Consider the following 23,676-nt stretch of genomic DNA (forward strand, 5'->3'; position numbering starts at 1 on the left):
CATTACTTCTATAGTAACTTGCTATAAATTTACTCATTTAAATTATCGTAAGTTACTACAAAATCCGATTTAATATTTCATATAATATTTTCACAAACAACTTGTCTGATTTAAAAGCAATATTTATTTAAGTTGAGTAAATAATTCCTTTATTTTAGATATCCTTTCTTAAAGTTTAATAATAAAAATTTTTCGTGAATTAAATATTTCTTTACTTTTTCGGTACTTTGCATGTTTACCTTATCATTTTGTGTTACTTTATTTAAGTAAAATAAAATTTTTCTACACATTTATTTCTTTCATTTTATAAATGTATACTTATCTTATGATGGAATTAATCTGTAATTCCATCACAAACTATTTTATATAAATTGTAATTTTAGAGAATATTATAAAACACAGCATTTTACAGTTGCTTTGTATCACAATTCATAATACAATTAAGCATTCTTCTGTTAATTTCATTTATTTATTGAAGCTTCCCTTCCTTTGTACAAAATTTTATGGAAATAGAACGATTGAACAATTTACAATTATCACGAATTACTTCTGCATTATCTGTGATTTGTCTTGAACGGCTTTTCTTCGATGTATAATTAACAATAATATGGTATTATAAACTGTATCAAGCCGGAAGACAATCATGGATAATTTACAAAATATATATTATTAAATTAATAAACTAACAAAAAATAAGACGGCAACTTTTCAATAGACATGTTTATATTCAATAACACAATGATCGAACTCCAACATCCTGTGGTATATGTTTCATTGCATATGCTTTATTATAAATAATTTAGTCACCGAATAAAAAAGGCAAAATATTATCTAATATTTCAGATTTTACCTTAAGTTTCATGCGTATCTGCTGTACAACGTTATAATACATACAAGTCTGCTCCTCATGTTCTCTTCTTTTTCGAAGAGGAGAGAGCGACTTTTCCGGGAAAATACGCTAGTTACATTCTGTACATGTGTATGTGTAGTTTCAAAAATATCTGTTTCTGACATTCTTCCATGCTCACAATACTCTCACAAAACTATTCTTTATAACCGTGTCAGCACGTGACTTATGTCTGAAAAATACGACAGGTCGTTCCAATATTAGTTAACTGCATGAATAAGTCTTGGCAGTTGGCACTTGGCAGGAATGTCTCCAGAAGGCAAAAGCGATGGCCGTTTCATTCCCGCTATTCATTCATCACATGTGCACCACCCTTGGCGTGCTAAAATAATATATCGCATAATAATTTTTAATATTTTCATTACTCTATTGACTGTTATATAAGATTGAAAGATTCAGAAAACAAAGAATTTACAAAACAATGAATATATAATCAATGGAATTAAAAATAGAAAGACTAAAAATATAGGAATGTGTAAAAAATAAATTTCTAGACAATTAATTATTTGTATTTCTAAAATCATAAAACCATCAATAACATGAAATTAAAATTCTATAAAGTGAGAAAATATAACAAGTCTACAAAATTAGAGTCACCAATTACGATTAAGGTTCTATAAAATTAATGAGCTATATTGTTATAATATTGAACTGTAAAATAGAAAACAATTTAATTTACCTCTTGCCCCACAACCAATTCAAGAGAACGCTCGATTGGCTCTGAACATCTCGAGCTGTGAACATCAATTCATATCGTCAGAATAGCAATTTTGAATGTGTTGAGTCATATTTATTGATTATTCTACTATTAATCAAAATATCGTCGATACGCAATTTTGAATGTGTTAAATTATATTTATTGATTATATTCCACTACTAATCAAATGATACCTACAGAGCGTATAATTAGCGTTGACGAGTCTTGCAGCTGCTTCGGGCGGTAACGTGTTTAAAACGTCTCTGTGCGCTAATAATGACATTTGTTGCGTATGCCTTAATTCTCGTTCGTCCTTCAATCGTACATCCTTTGCATGGCTGACTGAATGTAACTGCGACAATCTAAAGGGAGAACTAGCTTATATTAAGCTGCAAGCGATTTACAAAGTGCGAAGAGCGAGGCGCATTGTGGGACATTGTGTTGAAAGAACGAAAGTACTTTTCGTTCTTCAACATTGAGCTTTACAGGATATTTAAATGGACAACCTATGAAGAAGCGCTTCAATTTTTATTGGCCGACAAAATAATGAAACTCCCGACTAGACTACGAGTGCGTAATGATCTTAATTAGAGCTCCGTCGTCATTCGCGCCAGTGGACGAGTAATATCAGCGACTAGGACGAAGAAAAGGTTGATTAGTTTGGCAAAAAGCTTCGACTTTTGATCATGAAAAAAAAACCATCTACTCCGTGCAAGCTTCGTCAAATTTCTTCAAATACACTACATACTAAAAATATTCGTATCGCACATTTAACATTTATAAGTGTGACCATATAGAATTCTCAATCTACGACAGCGTTAAATATTACTTTTTTTATATTAGACAAATCGAATTCGGGATTATGTTTAGTGATTAAAAAAAAAACATATACATCAAAATTTTTTCGTAATTTACCTATATAAGACTACGTCGATCTAGAGGTAGTAAATCTACAACTTTGTGATTACAAAAACAAGTTTCACTTACTTCAGAGCAAGAGCTTCTTTGTCCTCGATCGGAGTGTCGATAGCTTCTTTCGCGATCTCGACTGGTCCCTCGGACCTTGAAGGCGAAGGTTGTTCCACGACAGGTTCTGTTATCGCATGAGAGGTCGACGATGAGTCTTTCATTGGGCTTGCTTCGGCGCTACCCACTCTCCTGAGTTCTTCATTCACCCGGATCGCGTTCGATAATCGCAATTGTAACGTATCGCGCTCCTCAAGCAGCTGCATCAGTTCGTGAGTCAGCTCCTCGCATCGGACATCTCTTTGATGAAGCATATACAGCGCGAGATCCAACTCGCTGGAAACGGTCTCCCTATTGTCGACCGTTTGAACGGTTTCCGAGCTCATCGACGGTGCGACTTCGGCAACGGGCATGTCTCTCTTCAAGGCGTGCTGTATCAAGTCGTGTTCCGAAACCTTTTGCACCAGCAATTCCTTCAGCCTGTTCACCTCTGTCTCACTAGTCTCCAACGTTTGTCTCAACTCGTTCAATTGTTTCTCCTCTTCCGCGGACAATGCCAAGAGTTCGTCTATACGCGCCTCTTTTTCACCGATCTGCACTTTCAAGTTATAAAGTTCGGTGTCTTTGGTGATGCTCAGCTCGGCCAGTCTTCTCTCCTTCTCCGCCAGATCGTCGATCGTGTGCATTAATTCGTTTTCTTTCTGTTGCAACTTACTGCCCCGATCATTCGCAGTCGTCCATAATTGTTCGAATTGCGCTTTCAGATTCTCGATATCGCTGTCCTTCAATCGAAGCTCCGCCAGTAACTTCTGATTCTCCTCCGATAATTGTTGCTTTATCTCATCGATCTCCGATTCTTTCCTTTGCAGTTCCCTGTTCAGAAATTCTTCAGCATCGATACGGATTTGCTCCTTTTCCGAAGTCAGCCTCTCGATCGCGTTTCTGCTCTCTTTAGAGAGCCTCTCGTGATCTTTAAGAAGCAGAATCTGCTCTTGCAGCTCCGCGATAGTCGACTTTAACGTCTGTACTTCTTGCTCCTTGCCGTACAATTCTCCCATCAATCTCTGCACGGTCTCACGCAGCTCGAAGTCGTCCGATTGCGGCTCCATACTGGCCTGGAGACACAATTGCGAGTCCTTCTCGGCTATAACGTACTTCAATTCGTTAATCTCTTGTTGCCGCGCGTGCAATTCGTTCTGCAATCTAACGATCTCCTCCTGATCGTGCACAGATCTTCGGTCTCTAGACAGCAAACTAGCTTCCTCCTTAGAAACGTGCTCCTGATTTTGCTCGTTGACGCGTTGCGTCAAAAGATTTACCTGCTGCTGTTTCTCCGTCAAGCTTTCTGTAGTTGCCTGCAAGGAACCCTCCAGCGTAGCTTTCTCATTATACAGACAATTGATTCTATCTTGCATCTGCTGGATGATCGTAGGATAAGTGTTCTCGCTCAAAACGTATTTCAGGTGCTCCAGTTCTTGCTGCTTAGCCTCCATCTGCGCCCTCAGTTCGTTTATAGTGCTTTGCAGCTCCGCGTCGTCGTCACGGCTCATTCTGGAGATCGAAAAATCGTCGATTACCTGGGAATTCTGCTCGTTACGCAATCTCTCCAGTTCGGCTCGTTTTTCATTCAGTTCCCGATTCGTGATCTCCAATAAGGAATCCTTATCGTTCATCATGGCCTTGATTCTTTCCAAATCGTTCTCCTTAGCGCATAATTGCGTGCTCACGTAATGCAATTGTTCGGTTTTTTCTCGCAAATCATGTTTCAAAGCATTAATTTGCTCCTTGTTACTTTCCAGTTGAGCCTGATACATTTCCGTCTCCTGATCGTATTGCAGTAAGATCGATTCTCTGTCCGACTTTAGAGCTTGAACTTCTTGCTCCAAGCCGTGAATACGTGACCTGCATTCTTGCAGGTCAACCTCCGTAGTTGCTTCCGTGGCGTTCAGTCGATTCTGCAAACGTTGGATATCCGTTAAGCATCTATCCACCTCTGCCGCGAGATTTGTCTTCTCTTCCTCGTATTGTATCAATTCCTGTTGTTTTTCTCGCAATTTTTCGTTCATTAAATTCATATCGCTTTGAGTGGTTCCTATTATTGAATTTCGCTCTGTTAAATCCTCCTTCAAATATGCAATTTGTTGCTGTTGCGTCTCCAATTTAGTCGCGCAATCTCGCAGCTTCAAGGTGTATTCATCGACCGCCGATTGCAATACGGTCAGCTTCTCCGTTAAATCACGTAATTCCTTATCCTTTCCTTCGATCTCAATCGCGTGCTTCTGGACCAATTCTTGAGTAGCCTCACTAACGATAGTATTTACGGTCTCCACACTCCTTTGCTGTGCCAGCTCGTGCTCCTTGTCGCTGAACGCTTGCTTCAAAGTTTCTAGATCTTGTTTCCTCTCGTCTAGCTCTTTAGTCAAGTTTTGTATTTCCAATTGTAACGCCGCTTCAGCTTGCTGTCTTCCCACGTATTGAGCTTGAAGCTCTTGCTTCAAATCGGCGACTTCTTGGACTCTGGCGTTAAGCAGCTCCGTAACTTCCATCAGAGATATATTGACGGCCGAACGCTTTTCCTCCGAGCTGATCAGAGCGTTGTCTTCTAGAACTTTTTTCTCTTCCAAAGCTCTCTGTAGCTGGTCTACCTCCGTTTCTAATCTTCCTACCTTCTCCGCAAATTCAGTCTTGAGGAAATCGCTGTTCTGCCGCATTGCTGTCACTTGATCATTCGCGTCTATTAGACTTTGCTCATATTGTCTCCTGAGAACATCATATTCTTCCTTACTTTTATTTAAAGTGCTCTGAAGCTGCGCATTTTGGTTGTTCAAAGAGTCTAATTTCTCCATAAGCTCATCATTGTTATATTTTGGCTCATTTATCGTCGTTTTTCGTTCTTCTAAAATGTGCTGCAGTTGCTCGTTTTCAACAGCAAGCGCTTCTAACTCATCCTTCAAATCGTCTATTTCCTCTTTGTATTTTTTCGATATCAGTTCAAAGTCATCACTAGGTTCCACTGATCTTTTCTGGGGCTGACTATGTGCGATAGATTTATCGATTTCATAAAATGCCGGATCACTTTGATCTTCACGCTGCGAAGAGGTAATATCTTCTATACCAGTCGCATTTTCCTGTAACCGCCATTCTAAAGATTGTACCTTGTTACCTAGTTCCTTATTCTGAATGCGCAATACCTCAACTTCCATGTCCTGTCTCTCTTTCATTTCCATATATCTCTCGTTAGCCGATACTACCACGTCAAGTCGTTTCAGTAAAACCTCCTTCTCAGCAATGATATTCTTCTTTTCCTCCTTAATTTCATTAAGAGCTTTTTCCAAATTGGCGATTTGCGCCTTCAGCTCCTCCTCGATTGCCGTATCCAAGTCAAAAAAGCTGTCAGTCTGCTTCTGCATCTTCAATTGTTGCTGCAAGCCCTCTATCTGCACTTTGTACTCTTTCAATTTCTTTACCAATTTACCACTCTTCACTTGCGCCGCTTTGTTCTCCTCGGCGATCCTAGCGTTCTGCGCTTCTAGATCTTCGACTCTATTTTGCAAATCTTCTACTTTCGCACGTAATTGCATTTCAGCGCTCAATGTCATCGTGCTGAGATGTTGACTGCTGACAGCCGATTGGACGTTCTCCGCATTCCAACCCCAAGGTTCTTCATCGATATTAAGGTTTTCAGAACTATTGTCCCAACCGGAACCGATGTCGAATTGAATCTCTTGCCGTGCTTCCTTTTCGATAGAAGTTTGTGCCGATTGTTCATGTTGCCTAATTGATTCGTCGACAGTCGTAGGAATTTGTTCTAATTCTTGTCCAACGATCGATTTTTCCACGGAAGTAGGCTCCTTCGAGCTGTCTCCGTGCGTCTTCGATTCCTGGATATTCTGTTTCGAATCGTCCAAAGCTTGCGTAAGATTTGCGATGAGTATCTGCGCTTGATCTCTCTCCCGCAAAACGTTCTCTAATTCAATCTGTAGATTACGCTGAGAACTCGCAAGGGATTCCCTCAATTCGTCCAGGGATCGCATCAAGTCGTTCACTTGCAATTGTAGCAAGTCTCTTTCTGCAGTGGTTGCAGAGATACGTTGTTCCCATTCTTGTATTAAATCATTGTCACTAGCATTCCTCGCTTCTCTTTCCAGATTATTAATCTGAAGTTTGTACGATTCGATTTGCTGATCTCGTGCCGTTGTTAATGCTTCTACAGTCTCTCTCATGGAAGTCAGCTCTGATCTTATCGCAGCGATTTCTGTGTCCTTAAGTGAGATTTCTGTTCGCAGACTGGCTTCTACATCCGCATGTTGCTGCAATTGCGAACTCATTTCTTGATTTACGGTATTCAATTCGGTAATCAGTAAATCTATCTGCGTGCTTTTGTCGGTCACAAGTGGCTGTAATCTTTGTGACTCTACGTCAGCTGTAGGATATTGTTCCTGTAACATTTTCAAATCATTCATCTGACGAATTACATTATCTAATTCCGCATTCAATGAATCCACCTGTGCGTTCTTTTCAGAAAGAAGATTCTCCGTCTGTTTCAATTTACTTTGCGAATCTTCAAATTGATCCTGTAACTCTTGGACACGCAATTTCTCTTCTTCTATATTATTGAGTAAGAGATGTATCGCTCGAGAATCGAGCAATTGTGAAGCATCATCCTGCCTCTGCTGTTGCTGATCTTCGGTAATAGGAGTTTCGACTTCTTCAGGAATTTCAACTTTGCATTCCGCGTTCTTATTTTTGTACTCGTTCAACTCAGCCTCTAATTCCGACACTCTCCGATCGCTCACAGCTTTTTCTGTTTTCAAAGAATGTATCTCCTGTTGCAATGTATTCGTTTGGTCCATAAGTGACTGATTGAAGCGCTCCTGAGCAGTTTGCATCATCATATCGTTGTACCTCTGAGACTCATCGTGAAGTAACACAATATTGCCGTACGAATTGGCCAATTCATTGTTCAGATTTTCAATTTCCGCCTGGCGTTCTTGTAAACGCGCTTCTAACGCTTGCACCAAATTCTGACATTGTTCGGAATGATCGCAATGCTGCGTGATCTGCGTGTCATCTTCTCTCAGTTCACTCTGCTCCGGAATCTGTGCAGTTACCGCCATAGACGCCATGGTAGCAATCTCTTTCTGCAACTGTTCAATTAATACACGACGCTCTTCTGATTTTTTCTCAGCATTTTCCAATTTCTCGTCGATCTGCGTTTGTTTGGACAACAAGAGGCCATTCTCCGCCTTCAGGTTCTTTATTGTGGCAAGCTGTTCCACATATTCAGTTTCCATTACTTGCATGCGCACGCTCAATTCTCGCGCTTGCTCCTTCACCTCGTCCAGAATTGTCTGTTTCTGTTCGTCCTCCTGGCTCGCAGTTTGTTTGTAAAACTCATACTCCTTGGCAATGTTCTCCTTCGCTGTTTTCTCCGTCATCACCTCGAGAGAGATGCGTTCTATCTCCGCACGCTGCTTTTCGATCTCCTCGTCCATCTCCGCAACGTGCTCCATTAACACCGTCATTTTCTCTTTCAAACTGATCGATTCCTTCTCAAATTTCTCTGAATTTGCAAGAATCTCGGCAGTGTTATTCTTTGCCTGCAGCAACTTCTCTTCCAAATCATGGATCTTGTTGTCCTTTTCCCGCATGGAAATCTCTACCTCTTGTATCTGCTTGTTTTTAACTTCCTTCTCATCTTTCTCCGTCGTCCATTTCTCCTCCAATTCAGCGACACGCGCTTCAAGTTCTTGACACGCTATCTTCTTTTTGTTAAACGTCGCCACAATCTTCTTCATCTTTTCGGACTGCGTCTGCAGCTTAGTCTCTGATTCTAAAAGTTTCTGTTCCAAGTCTGCGACTTTGCTCTCCAAGATGGTCTTCGTCTCTTCTGTGACATTTTTACCGAGCAACTCCTTCTGTTCTAACTCAGCTTTCATAGCGTCGTTTTCCTGCGTTTTTTCGACTAATTCCTCGATAACGTCTTCTAATCTTCGATTCAGCATCGCTATATCCTCCATATGCTTAGTTTTAAGCCGTTCTACTTGCTTGTATTCGTTTGTCAACTCCGATTGCACTTTCTCAGCGTATGTAGTTTGATCATCCAAAATCGCTTGCAGTTCCCACATTTGGTTTTCAGCTTTAGCCTTATCGCTTTTAACTTTTTCAATTTGTGCGTCCAAATCCTCCTTAGCTGTAAGCAAACCATCGATCTCCTGTTCTTTCTTAATTAATTCATTTTTAACGTTCTCGTCACGCTTCGACATATCCTCAATTTTTTGCAATAACTCATTGTTTTCTTTTAAGGCTTCTTCATATTTATTCTGTAATTCAATGTAACTTGTTTCTTTATCTCGCAAATCCTCTACCATTTCCTTAAATTCTGCTATAGGCTTAGATCGCTCTAACGCTTCAGTAATTTTGCTAATATTATCTTGTAAAGCATAAACTTCCTCTTCTTTCTCCTTTATTGTATCATTGAGTCTCTCAATCTCTCCTAATGACGACGATAAAGCAGCCTCGTTTTCCTTAAGCTTAATCGAATAATTATTCAATTCATCCTGCAAACCATCTATAGTAATCATTCCATTTTGCAACTGCGCATATTTGGTGTGCAATTCTTGATCTCTCTTTTCAATTTCGGCTTTCAAATCCGTAATTTCATGTTCTTTCGCCGTTACATTCGTCATTTCATCTTGTAATCTCGTTTCAAGGGAGCCTATAGTATCTTGAAGATGCTCCTGTAAAGTATCAGTCGCCGCATCTTTCTCTTTTATCACTTCTAACAGTTCTTTGTTGCCATTCTCCAATGTCTTAAAAGCTTCTTCTATCGACGCTTTCGCTTGCTCCAACGCTTGCATCTTTTCCTGCATGTCATCATACTTGAATTTCCATTCTTCTGCGGTAACAAACATGTCTTTTAATTCACGTTCCAGACTCTCCAGTTTTGCGCCCGATGCTTCGTACTCTAGTAACTGTTTAGTTTTCTTCTGCAATTCTGCCTCCATACTTTCCAGTTTCATGTTCACCTCCTCTATCTGATTTTTGTACTCCGCAATTAATACCTTACTGTTCTCCAATTCCTTTTCTAAGGATGCTATAATTACAGTTTGCGATTCCTGACAAGCAACCTCCTCCGCCTTTCGCCTCTCTGAAATTTCATCGGACGATTTCTGTAAGAGAATGCTAATTTGCTCGTGCAACTCCTGTCTCTCGTGAGCAACGTTCTCCTTCTCTTGATTCAATTTCTCTAACTTGTCAATGAGCTCCAACCTTTCTTTGAAAGAATCATCGGAGGTCATGTGTTCCAGCTTTAGATCCAGCTCTTCTTTCTCTCTAGTAATTTTAATTAGGTCTTCTCTTTGGCTATTGATACGCTCTTCGAGCTGTGCAATTGTCATTGTCATCTGCGCATTTTCTTTCTCCAATGTCGCGAGTTTAGATTTTGCATCATCAGTCTCGCATGATGTTACGTTAACCGAATGTTCAATCGAAGTTTTTCGCAATTGTGCCAACTCTTTTTCAAGAATATGTTGCCTCTCTATTAAGGCATTAATTTGATCAGCAGATTCTATCATTTGAATTGACATTTGAGAAGTACGAGACGTCTCGACTTGAAGACGTTCCTCCAATTTCGTGCGATTTATAACCAACTCAGTATTTTCCGCAGTTAACACTTCTATACGATCTTGTAATCTGTTGTTTTCCTCCACGAGATATTCTATCTGCGATTTATATTGAGAAATCTCTCCCGTCAAATTATCATTTCCTTGGGTGAGCGTCTCAATCTGTAATCGCAAGCTACTATCATCTTTAAGTATCCCTAAACTATGATCAAGCTTAGAGACGTCCAATTGAGCGCTGCTTTCTATTTGGTTCAATCGCTCTTCCAGTTTCGTTAGTTTGATAACAAGTTCGCTATTTTCTTGAGTAAGCAGTTCGATTTTTGTCGGGCTATCATTGTGCTCCGGGATACGCTCGAAGGATTCCGTAGAACCCGTGTCGGACGATCCCTTCTCTTCGATCCTACTCAACTTCATGGTTAAATCGCTGTTCTCCTGCGTCAATTGCTCAATCTTCTTCATCAATTCGCTACGATCTGTATCATTTATAGTTTCGAAAGATTCTGTAGAACCAGCGTGTGAGCCATCCTTCTCCTCCAATTTCGATAACTTGAGTGTTAATTCATTATTTTTCTGCTCTAAATCCTCCATTTTTTTCAACAAATCGTTTCTATCATTCATTTGAATGGCTTCAAAAGATTCCGTCGAACCAGTATCCGAAGCACCCTTCTCCTCCATTTTGTTTAACTTGCTGTATAATTCTGAATTTTCCTGCGTTAAAGCATCGAGCTTTTTTAGAAGCTCCTGATGTTCGATCTCGAGTTTATTCTGATTCTGTTCTTTGTGTGCCGTTTCCAATTGCTCCTCTAGCTCAACAACCTTCATCTCTGCGGTCACTCTAAGATTCTCCGATTCCGCGTTTTCAGCTTCTAAAGCTAAAATCTCCTGCTTCACCGTGTGCAGTTCTGAAAGAGGATAAGCAAGCTTTACAAATTTGTTCTATCAAATTATAAAAACGTGCTGATTTTTAATATTCAATAACATCACAATATATGTACATAAAGAATTAGAAGTACAGTTATTAACACTGTAATTACACGCAGTAATTAAGAAAAGCAGAAATAACTCGTGATTTATAGTTCTATTAGAATGTATAACACAATTTCATATTTAAAAAATTATTTAAACTTTAAACCATCAACACACAAACACATCAGGTGTTTTCCACTTAACAACACAAGTCGACACAAGTGTCACTGTATCTGTTGTTCACTAGATGTTGAAAAAGGATAACGCTTGTGTCGACTTCAGTCGCTAAATAAAAAGCACCCATCTTATTCTGCATAGGCTATTCAATGTAACAAATTACCTTGCGTTAAATCTAACTTTTGGTTCTCTAAGATGGCGATTGCATCAATATGCATCTGTATCTCTTTTGTCTGAGATGAAACCTTACTTTCCAGGTCAGCAACACGTTCCTGCCAATCTCCTGCTGAGGCTGTGCAGATCGTATAATTTGCCAATAACGTACGTGCAATTTTATTTTCATTCATAGTAAGCTTAGAACAAGCAATTATTAAATGCTGCTAGTTACAGCAAAGTTTGTGACAAAATCCCTTTTTATGCAATTGATAATCATACATGTTTGTTCCAAAAGATCATAAATCATCGGCAGATTCTTATTTTTAAAGCAATACATAATATAACTTGTTCTTCAATAATTAGCCATATTATTCATAGGAATCTCAAATATCGAATATAGATTAAAAACTTAATATTTTTTACACATATGTATATGACAATATTAAATAGTCATATATATCAACATCTTCCTTATATTTCCTTATCATCCCTTATATTTTTAGTCGAAAACATAAATCTACCGATAGTATGTATTACTTTTGGAACATTTTTTAATATTTAGAATAAAATATTTTTTTCTCTCTGTATCTCCATTCGAAGCGTCAGAAAAGCGCGAGAAATTATATATTTCATTCAATTTCAAAATATATATTCAACTGTTAGCATCATACACACCAATCAAGTCGTGTATACTGATAAAAAATTAATCATACGTACAAAGTACTTTCAATCATCGTCCATTTTAATAAAAGCGTATAATAATAGCAATAGCAAATAAGAGTGTTGCAAAAAATTCAAAATATTGTTATTGCAATTCATGCAATTAATCATTTATTCCGTGTAAAATGAGAAAACGTATGTGGATAAAATACTAAGAATATAAATCTATTTCTATGAATAAGTGCGCAGCAAACTTTGACAAGTAAAGTAGGTACCATGTTATGTTCGATTATCAAGAAATATTTCAGATATCATTGATTAGTATTCCTCGTAAATGTTTTCGATAACTGAAGCATACAAAACAAGTGAAGAGATTCCATCACCAGAAAACATTGAGAAATATTGTGTTTTCCATTTTCTTTTAAGTACTCGTAAACAAAAATCACGCAATTGATATTTTATTGACTGTATTCTATATTTGTAAAATTATCAATTATTATTGCAGTCTATTTATATTATTACAGTATTTAGATCTTTGTGTTTTATTATAAAAAATATATACACATAATTACAATGATTAGGACGAATACTTCTGATTCATAGAGGAAACAGGGCTGGAAAACAGGCTGTCTCGATAAAAAATATTAACACAGATCGCATTAAAAATCCGATAATATAACTAGGACAACGGAAACGTCGGCGATAAAACGTTTGTCCTGGTTCCTACCTTTAAGCTCGTCAAAGTCTACCAGACTCAGCTGAAGGTTACCTTTCTCCTCCTCCAATAATGCCACTTGATTGCCCAATCTAACGAGTTCTGCATTCGTATCGGATACCTAATAGAACATACACATTACTTTAAATTCATAGACACAAAAAATAGTTATCCTGATTGATTGATATTTGATGCCCACAAGTAACATTGATTAATTACGTATGCAATTAAATATCCAGCAAAGTTATTCCGCAGAAATTAAAGTAGATGAGAATTTATATATTTTGAATATTAAAGTCTAAAAGAAATTTTAAACAGTATTTTAAAAAGTTCTCACCATTTTGAAGTTTTCCAGTTGCTTCTGTAAATTTTTTACTTTACTTCTGTGTTGGACTTTTAATTTGATCATATTTTTATTTAAATCTTCCAATTCCTTCGTCAATTTTATTACCACATCTTCTTTAGGTACCGCTTGCTCAGCTGACAATCTCGCTGCAATATCGTTTTTCTCCGCTTCGAGTTCATGCACTTGCTTCTCAAGATCGGTAATCTTGGCGGAATGCTCTTCGTTCTTGGACGACAATTCAGCTACTTGCTTCTGCAGCTCAGTCTTCGACTCTTCTTCTAGCAATTTATTTGATTGTTTAAGTTCCTCTATCAAATTTTCGAGTTCTGCTATTCTATTGTCTTTCTCGACGATTGCATCATTACTATGAACTGATTTACTGTCAATAACCTTATTCTGCAATTCGGCAATATTTTTTTGTAATTCATATTTCTCATCTAGAAGCTGTCGATTATTTTGCTCCAACTTCTCTATTCTAAATTGTAAATCTTCGACTGCGGGAGTTGTCACTATACCGGCACCAGACTCTAATTGAAATATTCTCTCTTTGGCTTCTGCCAATTTTGTTTCGTACTCTTCCAACTGTTGAAGAAGATTGTCGTTCTTCAACTTCAATGATGATTCGACGAGAACAAAATTTTCCTGCATTGATTTCATCGCGTCTTTAGTTTCTGCTAAAGTGTCCATAGTGGAACGCGAGAAATCCGCACTTGCTGATTCAGCCATTTTCTGTTCTTTGAGTTGCTCTTCAAATCTAAAAAGAATAAATAATTAGGAAAATTTGAAATCTTATTGAAATGTTATTCCATATAAAAAACAAATATTATACGATGTTACATGTAATATCAACATTTAAAATACTTTTAGTAGTCACATTATAAATTATATTAACTGACAAAAATTAAATAATATTCTCTTTGCAATTTTAAATATGAAAATATTTTGTCATTCATTATTCGAATATCAAGGTCTGTTTTTTATTAGTTTAAGATAAGTGTTGCTTAGTTTCATTACACAATAGAAATATATAATACATTACCAAAAAATATATTACCTATTGACTGTGTGCTCCAATTCTGATATCCTGTTATCTCGTTCCTGTAGCTGTTCCAATAGACTGGCATTTTTATTTTTCAGAGACATTTCGATCAAGATAAAATTTTCTTGCATCGTTCGCATTTCGTCTTTCGTATCTTCGAGGGTGTCCAATGTCGTTTTACCCTTCTTGGAGAGGTCTGCGGACATAAGAGTAACCGCTTTCGTTTTGGATTCAATAACAGAATCCTTCTCGTTTAAATTTTCTTGAAGATCCAGGATAGTAGCCTCCAGCTCAACGATTTTGCTATTTAATTCCGTGATCTTTTTTTCCTTTTCTTGAATGTTTTGAATTTGAATTGGCGCCATCACCTTAAATTAGAAAATCAAAACATAAATTTTATCGCGCTATTGCAAAATTTTGAGAATAAATTACCAATATAATCAATATTATTCTTTTCATTATATTTATTAAAGATAATACGGAAAGTTATTTAAAGAAAATTATGTTATAATAGAACTGATGTAGAACTCACATCCGAAGTGACGACAAGAGGCCTAATTGGTGTGATAGCCAGTTGATCCTTGTGTTCTGCTGCTGCTAAATCAGTTTCGTCCAATTGTTGCCTGATAGCTTCCACTTTCTCCTCCACTGCTCGTTTCGTTTCTGTCAATTCTTTGCTACGTTGCTCGAACACTTTCCTATTTTCCGCCAATTTTCGTTGAAGTAAAGAAGACTTTGCTTTTGGGGTTTTTGCTTGACTAATGTCATCAATTGCATCATCTGTTACATCCTGTGCCGCAGATTCAGTCTTATGTGAATGCATTGTGTCTTTAGATGACGAAGCTCCTTCTTTACTACGACGTGATAACTTGGCTCTGGATTTGATCTTTGACAATCTTCGTGCATATTCCTAGATAACATAAACAAATTAGTAAAATACATTATTTTTGCAATAATACAAAACAATATAAATTTTAATATCGTACTTTTCTCTTTCCTAGAGTAACTATTAAACAAGGTTATACCATTTGATATTATTCAACTATTAATTTTTAAATCAAATTTCTGGTAAATTTCCTTAAATGTAATCATTTATTTATATTCTTAAGATTTCCTAAAATTTCAATTTTAAACAATTAAACAATTTTTATTCACTAATAATTAAAAGATGTGTAAATATTAAATGAGAAACAGTCTCTTAGTTGACATTGCATGAGCGTATATGTTTCAAAAGATGAGGCTTGTAAAAGATTTTAATTGCTAATAATAATTTATATTACCTGAACCTCCTCCTCTTTTCTCTTTAAACTTTGTTGATTCCTCATCATAATTTCCTTGAGGGATTCTAATTGATTTTTATTCTGCTCGCAGGTCTCCTTCGTGTGTACCACAGCCTCAGGAGGGCCGCCTTCCATCGCGCCTGATGATTCCTCAGACGCGCTCCACATTATGCACTGTACAAATAGAAGCAACACAAACCACTGCATTATCCGTCTTCAAGCCCGAATTGTGGATACAATCTGACAAGGAACGGCTGGTAAAATCAAAGTGAAAGTTTTTCTAATATGGCAAAATAGAGTATCGCCCACTGCTCCCATTTTTCAGATCTAATTGGATAGGGTGTCTAGACTGGGGTAAACTAATTGCATTAAGTCTCGACGCAGATCAGACTTTTCACATTCCTCATTTCTACACGATATTCGGTGCGGGCAACACCAGACATCATGTGTCTTTTTATTATTCCTTATTCTGAGAGTGTCAACAATAATAATAATATTGCAGAAAAAATGTAAGTGTTATATTATATATATTAATATTAATATTTATGAAACATTTATATATACTAACATCATATAACTCTGCTGATTGATTAATTATATACAGCACGTCAAGTTTCAGAATCATCTCCTTTTATCTCTTTTACCATCAATTATACCAATTTCATAATTTTATTATTGTACTTAAAAGTATTTAACTTTTACTATTTAAAGTTTTTAAAGATTATTAGTTTTCCAGTTTCTTATCTTTGTTAGCCGCTCAATGTCAACCACGAGAAAATATGCATAAAATATTTGCTCGTCATGCCTATTATAATACATAAAATTGCAAATAGATAAAAACTCAAAGACTAACAGATACAACTCAAAAATAAATGATATTAAATCAAATCTCTTTTTAAAGGGCTAAGATTTTTATCACAACACGTATCCATATCCTTGATTTTAAAAACGTCGTTTATCTATTCTTGGATAGTATCATACAGTTTGAGTTCAGAATTTAAATTTATTTTATTAGGCCTGTTCTTTTCAGCTGAACTTCTTGCACGGTTCATCTTTTCTCTTCTTCTCTCCAACATGAAAAGAAAAAGAGGAAAGATGAACCGTGCAGTAGTTCAGCCGAAAAAAACAGGCCTATTATTTATAATTTATTCTTTCTTATTTAAAAAATAAAATAGGACAGCATACCATTAATATTAAATTAAAAAAGATTGTTCTTATACTTTTTCTATTATCGGTATTAGGAATATATATGTAATCGATTGTTAAGTCTTCACAACAAATTTGTACTTTTATTTAAAGGATATTATATAAAAAACTTAGAGAATATCTTGCTTCACATGCAAAGAATACGTATATTTTTCAAAGAATAACATCTGTATTTATTGAAATTCCTTTATTAAAATTATTGTATGTTTATAATCACACAGTGTGCAAAAATAATACAAAAACTGCCTTTATTAATTCATGCAACTACAGTAAGTATATTTGTCACACACCTCCATAAATTGTATACTTTGTGTTGTTATTTGAAACTGTTTACTTTGTATTGTTACTTTCAACTTTCAATAATAGCTATACGTTAATAATCTCTATATTTAAAACAGACAGAGGGAAGACAGATACAAACACAAAAAGGAGTTAAGTGACCAGGATGTTTTGATAAACCAGTCTCTTCAAATTTCCTGAAGTAAAGCCAATCCGATCTCTATGGGACACGTATCAAGGACAAAGAGAAAAGACATCACAAAACAGCAGTTTAACGTAAACATATTTATAAAGATGTACATATCAATTTCGTCAATTTATTTAGCGCATCCTGGGGAACAAGACTAAATCTTCAGATCGTCATCGCAAGTCGCGGAACAGAGATTTACAATTAGCGGAGCTGTTGACATTGGCCAAAATAAACGCAAGTACTTAAATCGCAGATTTCGAGACGAAATCGCGACACGTGGGCGCTTAGCGGCTCGAAATCTCCTCACGGATCGGAAATACATGCGTGTATGTAGCGTAAAACCGTTCGGAACGGACGTAGGTATCGAGCTTCGTCGAACACGTAGCAGCCAAGTGACGTAATCCACGCGGGGGAGACGCACGTGAGGGAGTCGCGCGTTCCTCGCGACGGGGAGAGGACGTCCACCGGATCGGCGGACGTGCTCGCGAACACGTGCATCGGGTTAGGAAACGGAGGAGACACACGGGTCACACCGGGGGCCCTTTACGTACCTTCTGTTTGGCGTCGCGCGAACTGTCAGGACGGTAACGCGTCGCCGCTCATAATTAGGGTCGCTCCGTCGCCGATCGCGCCGGTCCCACGGCGCTGCGAATGACGGCACGTCAGACCACGCGCATACCACGGCGAGGAACGGTCGGCGGATATGTCTCGATACACCGAGCGCCGAAATTCTACGTGGCGAAACCGCGACGAGACCGACCCGACATCATCGTCGTCGTGCCATGTTCCCCCAGATTCCCACGGCCGGAAGTGACAGCGCCGCGCGCGCCGCGAAGGTGCCGCCATCTTTCCGTGGGGAAAGGAATCGCAAAGTGATTCGACGGTGGATAAAATAGGGACTGTTTAGCCTCTGACGATAAGGACGATAGTTTCGGCGGCGAGTCGGAAACTCCTTGAAATTTAATTATTTCAACATCTCGAAATTTGCTGATTTCGTTTTTTAATGTTTTTATCTCATCACTCGAATGATATTCTCAGCTTTCTCGAGAATGAAGACGCTAAATGATTCGTAAGAATCCGCAGAGCCGAAACATAAAGATATAGGAGGACCTTATATTCTAATTGCTCCGTTATCTTTTCCTGAATGTGCGGATTTTTCAGTCATGAACAATCCTCGCTAGTTTTATTTCTTTTTTTTTAGTCCCAATCTGCAATAGGTGATTTAAGCCCTAAGCCTTAAGAAATTGTTCAATCATAATTAAATTTGACTGTGATCGGTCAATTTTTTAGGGCTTAGGGCTTAAAACACCTATGTTCGTACTACTTTTGCACCGTCAAGCGTGGCGGTCTAATTAAAAGGAAAATTAACGGAGATGATTTTTTTACTTGAGCATGAAGCCATCAAGTCGAACATTTTACGAATTAAATAGACTTTGGCTGCGTTCCTTTTGACGCTTTCAGCGTTGAAAGCGTCGCTCCATCTTTATTTGATATTCAATGTGCAACGGAGATAGAATAATGCTTACAGCGCTGATCGGAAAGCATCAAAAAGAACGCAGCCTTTATATAGTATACGTTTTATTTGTAAAAATATAATATACGAGAAGCGCGAAAATATGTAATTGTCGAGATAACGCAAGATATAATAAATTTCAAGAGGTTTGATCGATCGCTTCGGCGCATCCGTACCACCAGGACACGCTGCACATTCTCGGCGTCGACGCCGCCCGAGAAGGTGAGAGAGTCGCGCGGCGCGCGGCGCCGCCGCTCGCGTCATCGCCGTCGCCGTCGTTCACCGGCGTCGTTGCCTATCGACTATCCGCTGCACACGTCGCGGTCGTCGCGTCGCGTCGCGCCTGCCCGCGTGCCCCCGTGCCCCCGTGCCCCGTGCCCGCCGAGAAGCAGCGCCAGCGCGTAGTTTTCCAGTTGTTTGACGCACCGCCGCGCCGTGTGTGTGCGAGACGAGATGGACGTGCAGCGGCTGTGCAAAGGTAGGACAATTACGCGATCTCGCGCCTCGGGGAAGTCACGGGATTCCTGTTAGTCGCGCTCGAGGACAGCATTCCCTCCCCCCCTCCCCCGGAATCCCCGGTCTCTCCCACTCGAGAACGCGGCTCCTCTCTCGTTCACGAACGAGGACGAACGGAGCTGGGAAGGAAGTCGCGCGAGGACGTACGTACGCGCGAGAGAGGAGCGCGTCCGAGTTTGAAGCGCGCGACGACCGACGACGTCGAAAAGCACGCTCCATCTCCCTCCCCCGTCTCTCACGGCGAGGGGGGAAAAAAACCCATCGCGCGGATGATCTCCTAAATGACTTCCGCCGTGACCTGGAAATCCCGACCCCGGCGCGGCGCGCGAGCGAGCCATTTTGAGGCCTCGCGCTTCTCGTCGCGGCGCGGGGGGGCTCAATATTCCTGTTCTCGCGCTTCATTGAGCACGCAAACGGGAGCTGTGACACCGTGACGAGGAGCCGGAGCTTTCCACGCGAGAGCTCGCTCGCTCGCTCTCTCTCTCTTTCCCCCCTGACTCGACGAGGCGAGGATTTCTTCTCGGTCCTACTCGAGGGTACAGAGCGCGACTCTCAAAGGACTCGAGAGAGTAGAATTAAAAGCGCGAACTTTCCGCGGAGAAGCGTTATCGCGCACATTTCCGGTTGCATTTCCCAGAAAGAGCGGAGGCTTAGGCTTATGTACCGCGTGGGAGCGGCCTCGCTCGCTTTGCATCATTTCAGGAGGCGGTGGAAAACGCGCGAGCGCCTCGCGTGAAATAAAAAAAAAATTGGAGGCTTCGCACGATACCCGCCGCGAATATCCATTTGATCAATAATGACGAAATTTGCTGTTTTCATCGCGAGGGCTTGACCCGCTTTCCGTCCTTCTCGATGGTGTCTGAAACGGAGTGTCGCGGTACTATCCGTAACATCGATATTTCGCTCGCGGATCCGCGTCACGAACGCTTTTGTGCGTTAAATTCCGAAGCTGACTCCGAAAGTTCATTCTACTGGAAACGAGTCCGGTGATAGATATATGTATCATATTACGACGTCTATGACTCTATTTGGGGAAACTAATCTCGAGCGATTTGACTATATTCAGAAAGGGAATGGGTCCGCTATTATACACTTTGTTCCATCTCCCTCCAAAATTACGAAAAATTTATTCGAGCTCGTCCCTGACGATGAGGACCAAATCTACTTTCGTTATATAACAAGTTAATCTACGCTATAATTTGATCGAACCCAATCTTGTCGTTTCTGTATAATATATGGCGTATATACTTACATGTACATGTATATGTTAATTAAGTGTAGAATTACGTAATATGTTGTTTACCATGTGCAACTGCGCACCGATCTGTAAATCTTCTATAAGCTTCTTATAGAATAAATCTTGTAACCGAACTAACTTGATGCTCAGGTAGCTAACTTGATTTTATGAGTCACGTTATACTTACAAATCATTCTCTCGAACAATGATTTTCAAGTTTTTATTTTTCTGTTCGACGCTTTTCTTTTTTATTAAAAACTTTATTTTGTTTTTAATATCCTTCTTTTTTTAATATCCTAATCCTTCTTTTTTTTCTTCCCCTATTTTATACTTACAACGAGGAATGCTTCTCAGTTGCTCTTAGGCATAAACACAAGTGATTGTTTTACACAAAAAATTGCGGTAATGCTGTTGGAGCAAATTATTAATTGAAATTGTAGAATTTCTCAAATTTTTGTTCTTCGCTTCCTTCTAAAATTATTCTTTGCGGTTTAGAGATTTATGTCATTTTCAGTACTTCGTTTGCATGCATTCATATTGAATCCCACTCATAATTTACGTTAAAAATATGCGACAATTTTGGTAATCTACAAGTTTTTGGCATATTTCCATCATAAAAGATATGATGACTTATAAGATGTGATGATATCCTTTTTCCATATCAACGTTTTATGAATCGCATTATTTAATACAAATCATTCTCTCGAGCTATGACTTTGAAGTTTTAATTTTTTTATTCCATATTCTTTTCTTTACTTAAACAGAACATTATATTCGTTTTTTTCTTCCTCTATTATGATAATTCCTTGCCATTAATATAAAGAGAATATGAAGGAAAAAAGTTTTACTTATAATTACGTAAGCCGAAAAAAAATTACTTTTTTGGCAAGTAACTCTAATAATCAAAGTCGGTGTTTCTTATAGATTTTCGGTCACAAAATACAGTGCCGCTGTCCAAATTGCTCATTACATTAGGTTTTAAAGTTGTTTTGAATTTCAAGATAAAAAAAAATCTGCGAAAAAAAGAGAAAAAATATATATAATAAATTACTGACCGTTAATAAAGTAATAAAAATAGAATGTTTTATTTACACATAAATAGTCAGATTTGAATGTTATTGGGGACTCTTCGTAATCAAATCTCCTGTAGTAATTTCATTTCAAATGCATTAAAAAAGTTACACTTCTACAATTCTAAAATAACTGATAGAACACATTTTTCAGAACAAAAGAAGTTTCATTAAATTTTCATAATGAAAGAAGTTTTATTATTAACTTTTCAGAATAAAAGTTTTATTCAATTTTAATATAAAAAGTTTTTTTTTTTAAATTTTTGTTTTATATAAGTCACTGAGGTTCCTCGTTGTCTCTCTCAAAAAAGTATTTATAAAAATTGGATTTAGAGAGTTTTTAAAATGACCGATATATATATAAGATAGAAAAACAGATTACGCGTCACAACAACGTAATAAATCTGATAATGTTAATCTATTAAATTGCCCCATAAAATCCATTATCTTAGTAAAAATAAATTTAGTGATAGAAAAAGGCTGGACGCTTGACACTGACGCTAATGCAAAAAGAATTGTGAATCAATTCTTGCTAAGAACGTAGAATTTATTTACAATTATGCTAAATGAGACATCGTATTCGTTGATATGAGAGCACAACAAATGAAATCTTATCGCATTATCGCAGATGAGACAGTACATGATTGCACAAGACAATGCACACGACTGCAGACTTCCAACACAAGCAGTATTATGGCTTGATCACATCAACATTAGTTTCTAATAACACAGGCCGACAAAAAAGAATTTTTCATCTCATTATTCTTCTCCAGGACAATCATGATAATGGCTGACATGATAGCCAACGAACGTTAAACAATCACGGCGTAGAAAAAGATAAATACTTGATAAATTTAAACAATATGCTAAATAGATGCTAATATATAAATAGATAAGCTGATGTACATCAATTTTAGCAATATTTTCAATTTCATAAGTCTATTATTATTAATATTATTTTCAAGATAAATAAGACACAATTTTCCAAAAATGTAACATTAATTGAAACTCTTATCATCTCGCGACGCATTTCTTTTTTTCTTAATAATTGTGCAATAATTACTATACTGGTATTTAATTTAATTTAATATTTAATTTCTCACTGCACTTCCAAAAGATGTTATCTATTTTGTTCTTTATCAACTGACATTATAAGTATCGATTACTTGATACTTAAGATATTATCATGTTTCAAGTAGGAAATCATTTTATGTTATTTACGTAAAGGATGTTTGTACACAAAGGTTTCACATCAATCAATTTTATATCAATATAATTTGTCACTCAAACAATGTGCATTTTGCTATCAGTATAATGTGCTATCAATCTTCTGTCTAAAGGAATATCTTCCGTAAAATAAAGTTATTTTAATTCCTTTCACTTTTACTTCTTACTAGAAACATCACTCAATCAACGATTCGAGCCACGAGTTATGCGCATAACTTCGATATATAAAGATTCTGCGAGAACAAGACGTTCTCTTCAATGTAACTGACGTTCATTAAAACTGTCGAGTTCTTTTAGTTATACCTTATTATAACTTATCAAACGATTGTCATTACTCAACTGGATGATACTTTCACTGTAATTATTTTCATTGACATTTTATTTAATATCTGTCCAAAACATTGTCATATTTGTTTCATGGTTGTAAAATCAATCAACGAGATTAATTAAAATACTCAATAATTCGTCAGCGTGAATCATAGATATAATGTGCATGCTGTGATGTGATACCTTGATATAATGTGCGTGCTCTGATGTGATACACTGAAAAAAAAAAAAAATACTTAGATCCAAGAAAATATTTTTTCACATAGTACCAATGGCTTATTTACTTAATATAATCACATATTTATTTAGCGAATTAGATATCTTTACTTAAATTAAGTAAAAATAATATACATAAATTAAGTAAAAATAATAATTTATTTAAATTAAGTAAAAATATCTAATTCTAAATAAATATGTGATTATATTAAGTAAATAAGCTATTGGTACTATGTGAAAAAATATTTTCTTGGATCTAAGTAGTTTTTTTTTCAGTGTACCTTGATATAATGTGCATGCTCTGATGTGATACCTTGATATAATGTGCATGCTCTGATGTGATACCTTAATATAATGTGCA

The 23,676-nt window shown here is 37.5% G+C and overlaps 2 protein-coding genes across 6 annotated transcripts in view; one reads left to right on the plus strand and one right to left on the minus strand.

The window, feature by feature from the left end:
- Positions 1 to 384: 384 nt before the first annotated feature.
- LOC112466173 (protein lava lamp-like) lies at positions 385 to 18,011 on the minus strand. Of its 5 annotated transcripts, none has more exons than XM_025034108.1 (11): positions 17,761 to 18,011; positions 15,535 to 15,708; positions 14,787 to 15,164; positions 14,270 to 14,622; positions 13,207 to 13,969; positions 12,924 to 12,990; positions 11,502 to 11,630; positions 2,592 to 11,097; positions 1,803 to 1,966; positions 1,587 to 1,641; positions 385 to 1,229 (listed from the first exon to the last, which is right to left on the minus strand). In XM_025034108.1, exons 2-11 carry the CDS (start codon positions 15,700 to 15,702, stop codon positions 1,205 to 1,207), a joined length of 10,608 nt encoding a protein of 3,535 aa, XP_024889876.1. In that variant the 5' UTR covers positions 15,703 to 15,708; positions 17,761 to 18,011; the 3' UTR covers positions 385 to 1,204. The 5 variants fall into 5 exon arrangements, with proteins under 5 accessions (XP_024889876.1, XP_024889875.1, XP_024889880.1 ...); XM_025034107.1 differs by having other exon boundaries at positions 12,882 to 12,990; XM_025034112.1 differs by lacking the exon at positions 11,502 to 11,630.
- Positions 18,012 to 19,092: 1,081 nt separating this feature from the next.
- The window catches only part of LOC112466177 (fatty acid hydroxylase domain-containing protein 2), an 18,380-nt gene continuing 13,796 nt past the window's right edge, over positions 19,093 to 23,676 (plus strand). The window contains exon 1 of the mRNA XM_025034125.1: positions 19,093 to 19,200. Within this exon, the coding sequence (XP_024889893.1) occupies positions 19,176 to 19,200 (25 nt within the window). The 5' untranslated portion in view covers positions 19,093 to 19,175. The remainder of the gene's footprint in view (positions 19,201 to 23,676) is intronic.

Source organism: Temnothorax curvispinosus, unplaced genomic scaffold (genome assembly GCF_003070985.1).
Source record: "Temnothorax curvispinosus isolate PA1 unplaced genomic scaffold, ASM307098v1 QBEX01015975.1, whole genome shotgun sequence".
NCBI classification, from domain to species: domain Eukaryota; kingdom Metazoa; phylum Arthropoda; class Insecta; order Hymenoptera; family Formicidae; genus Temnothorax; species Temnothorax curvispinosus.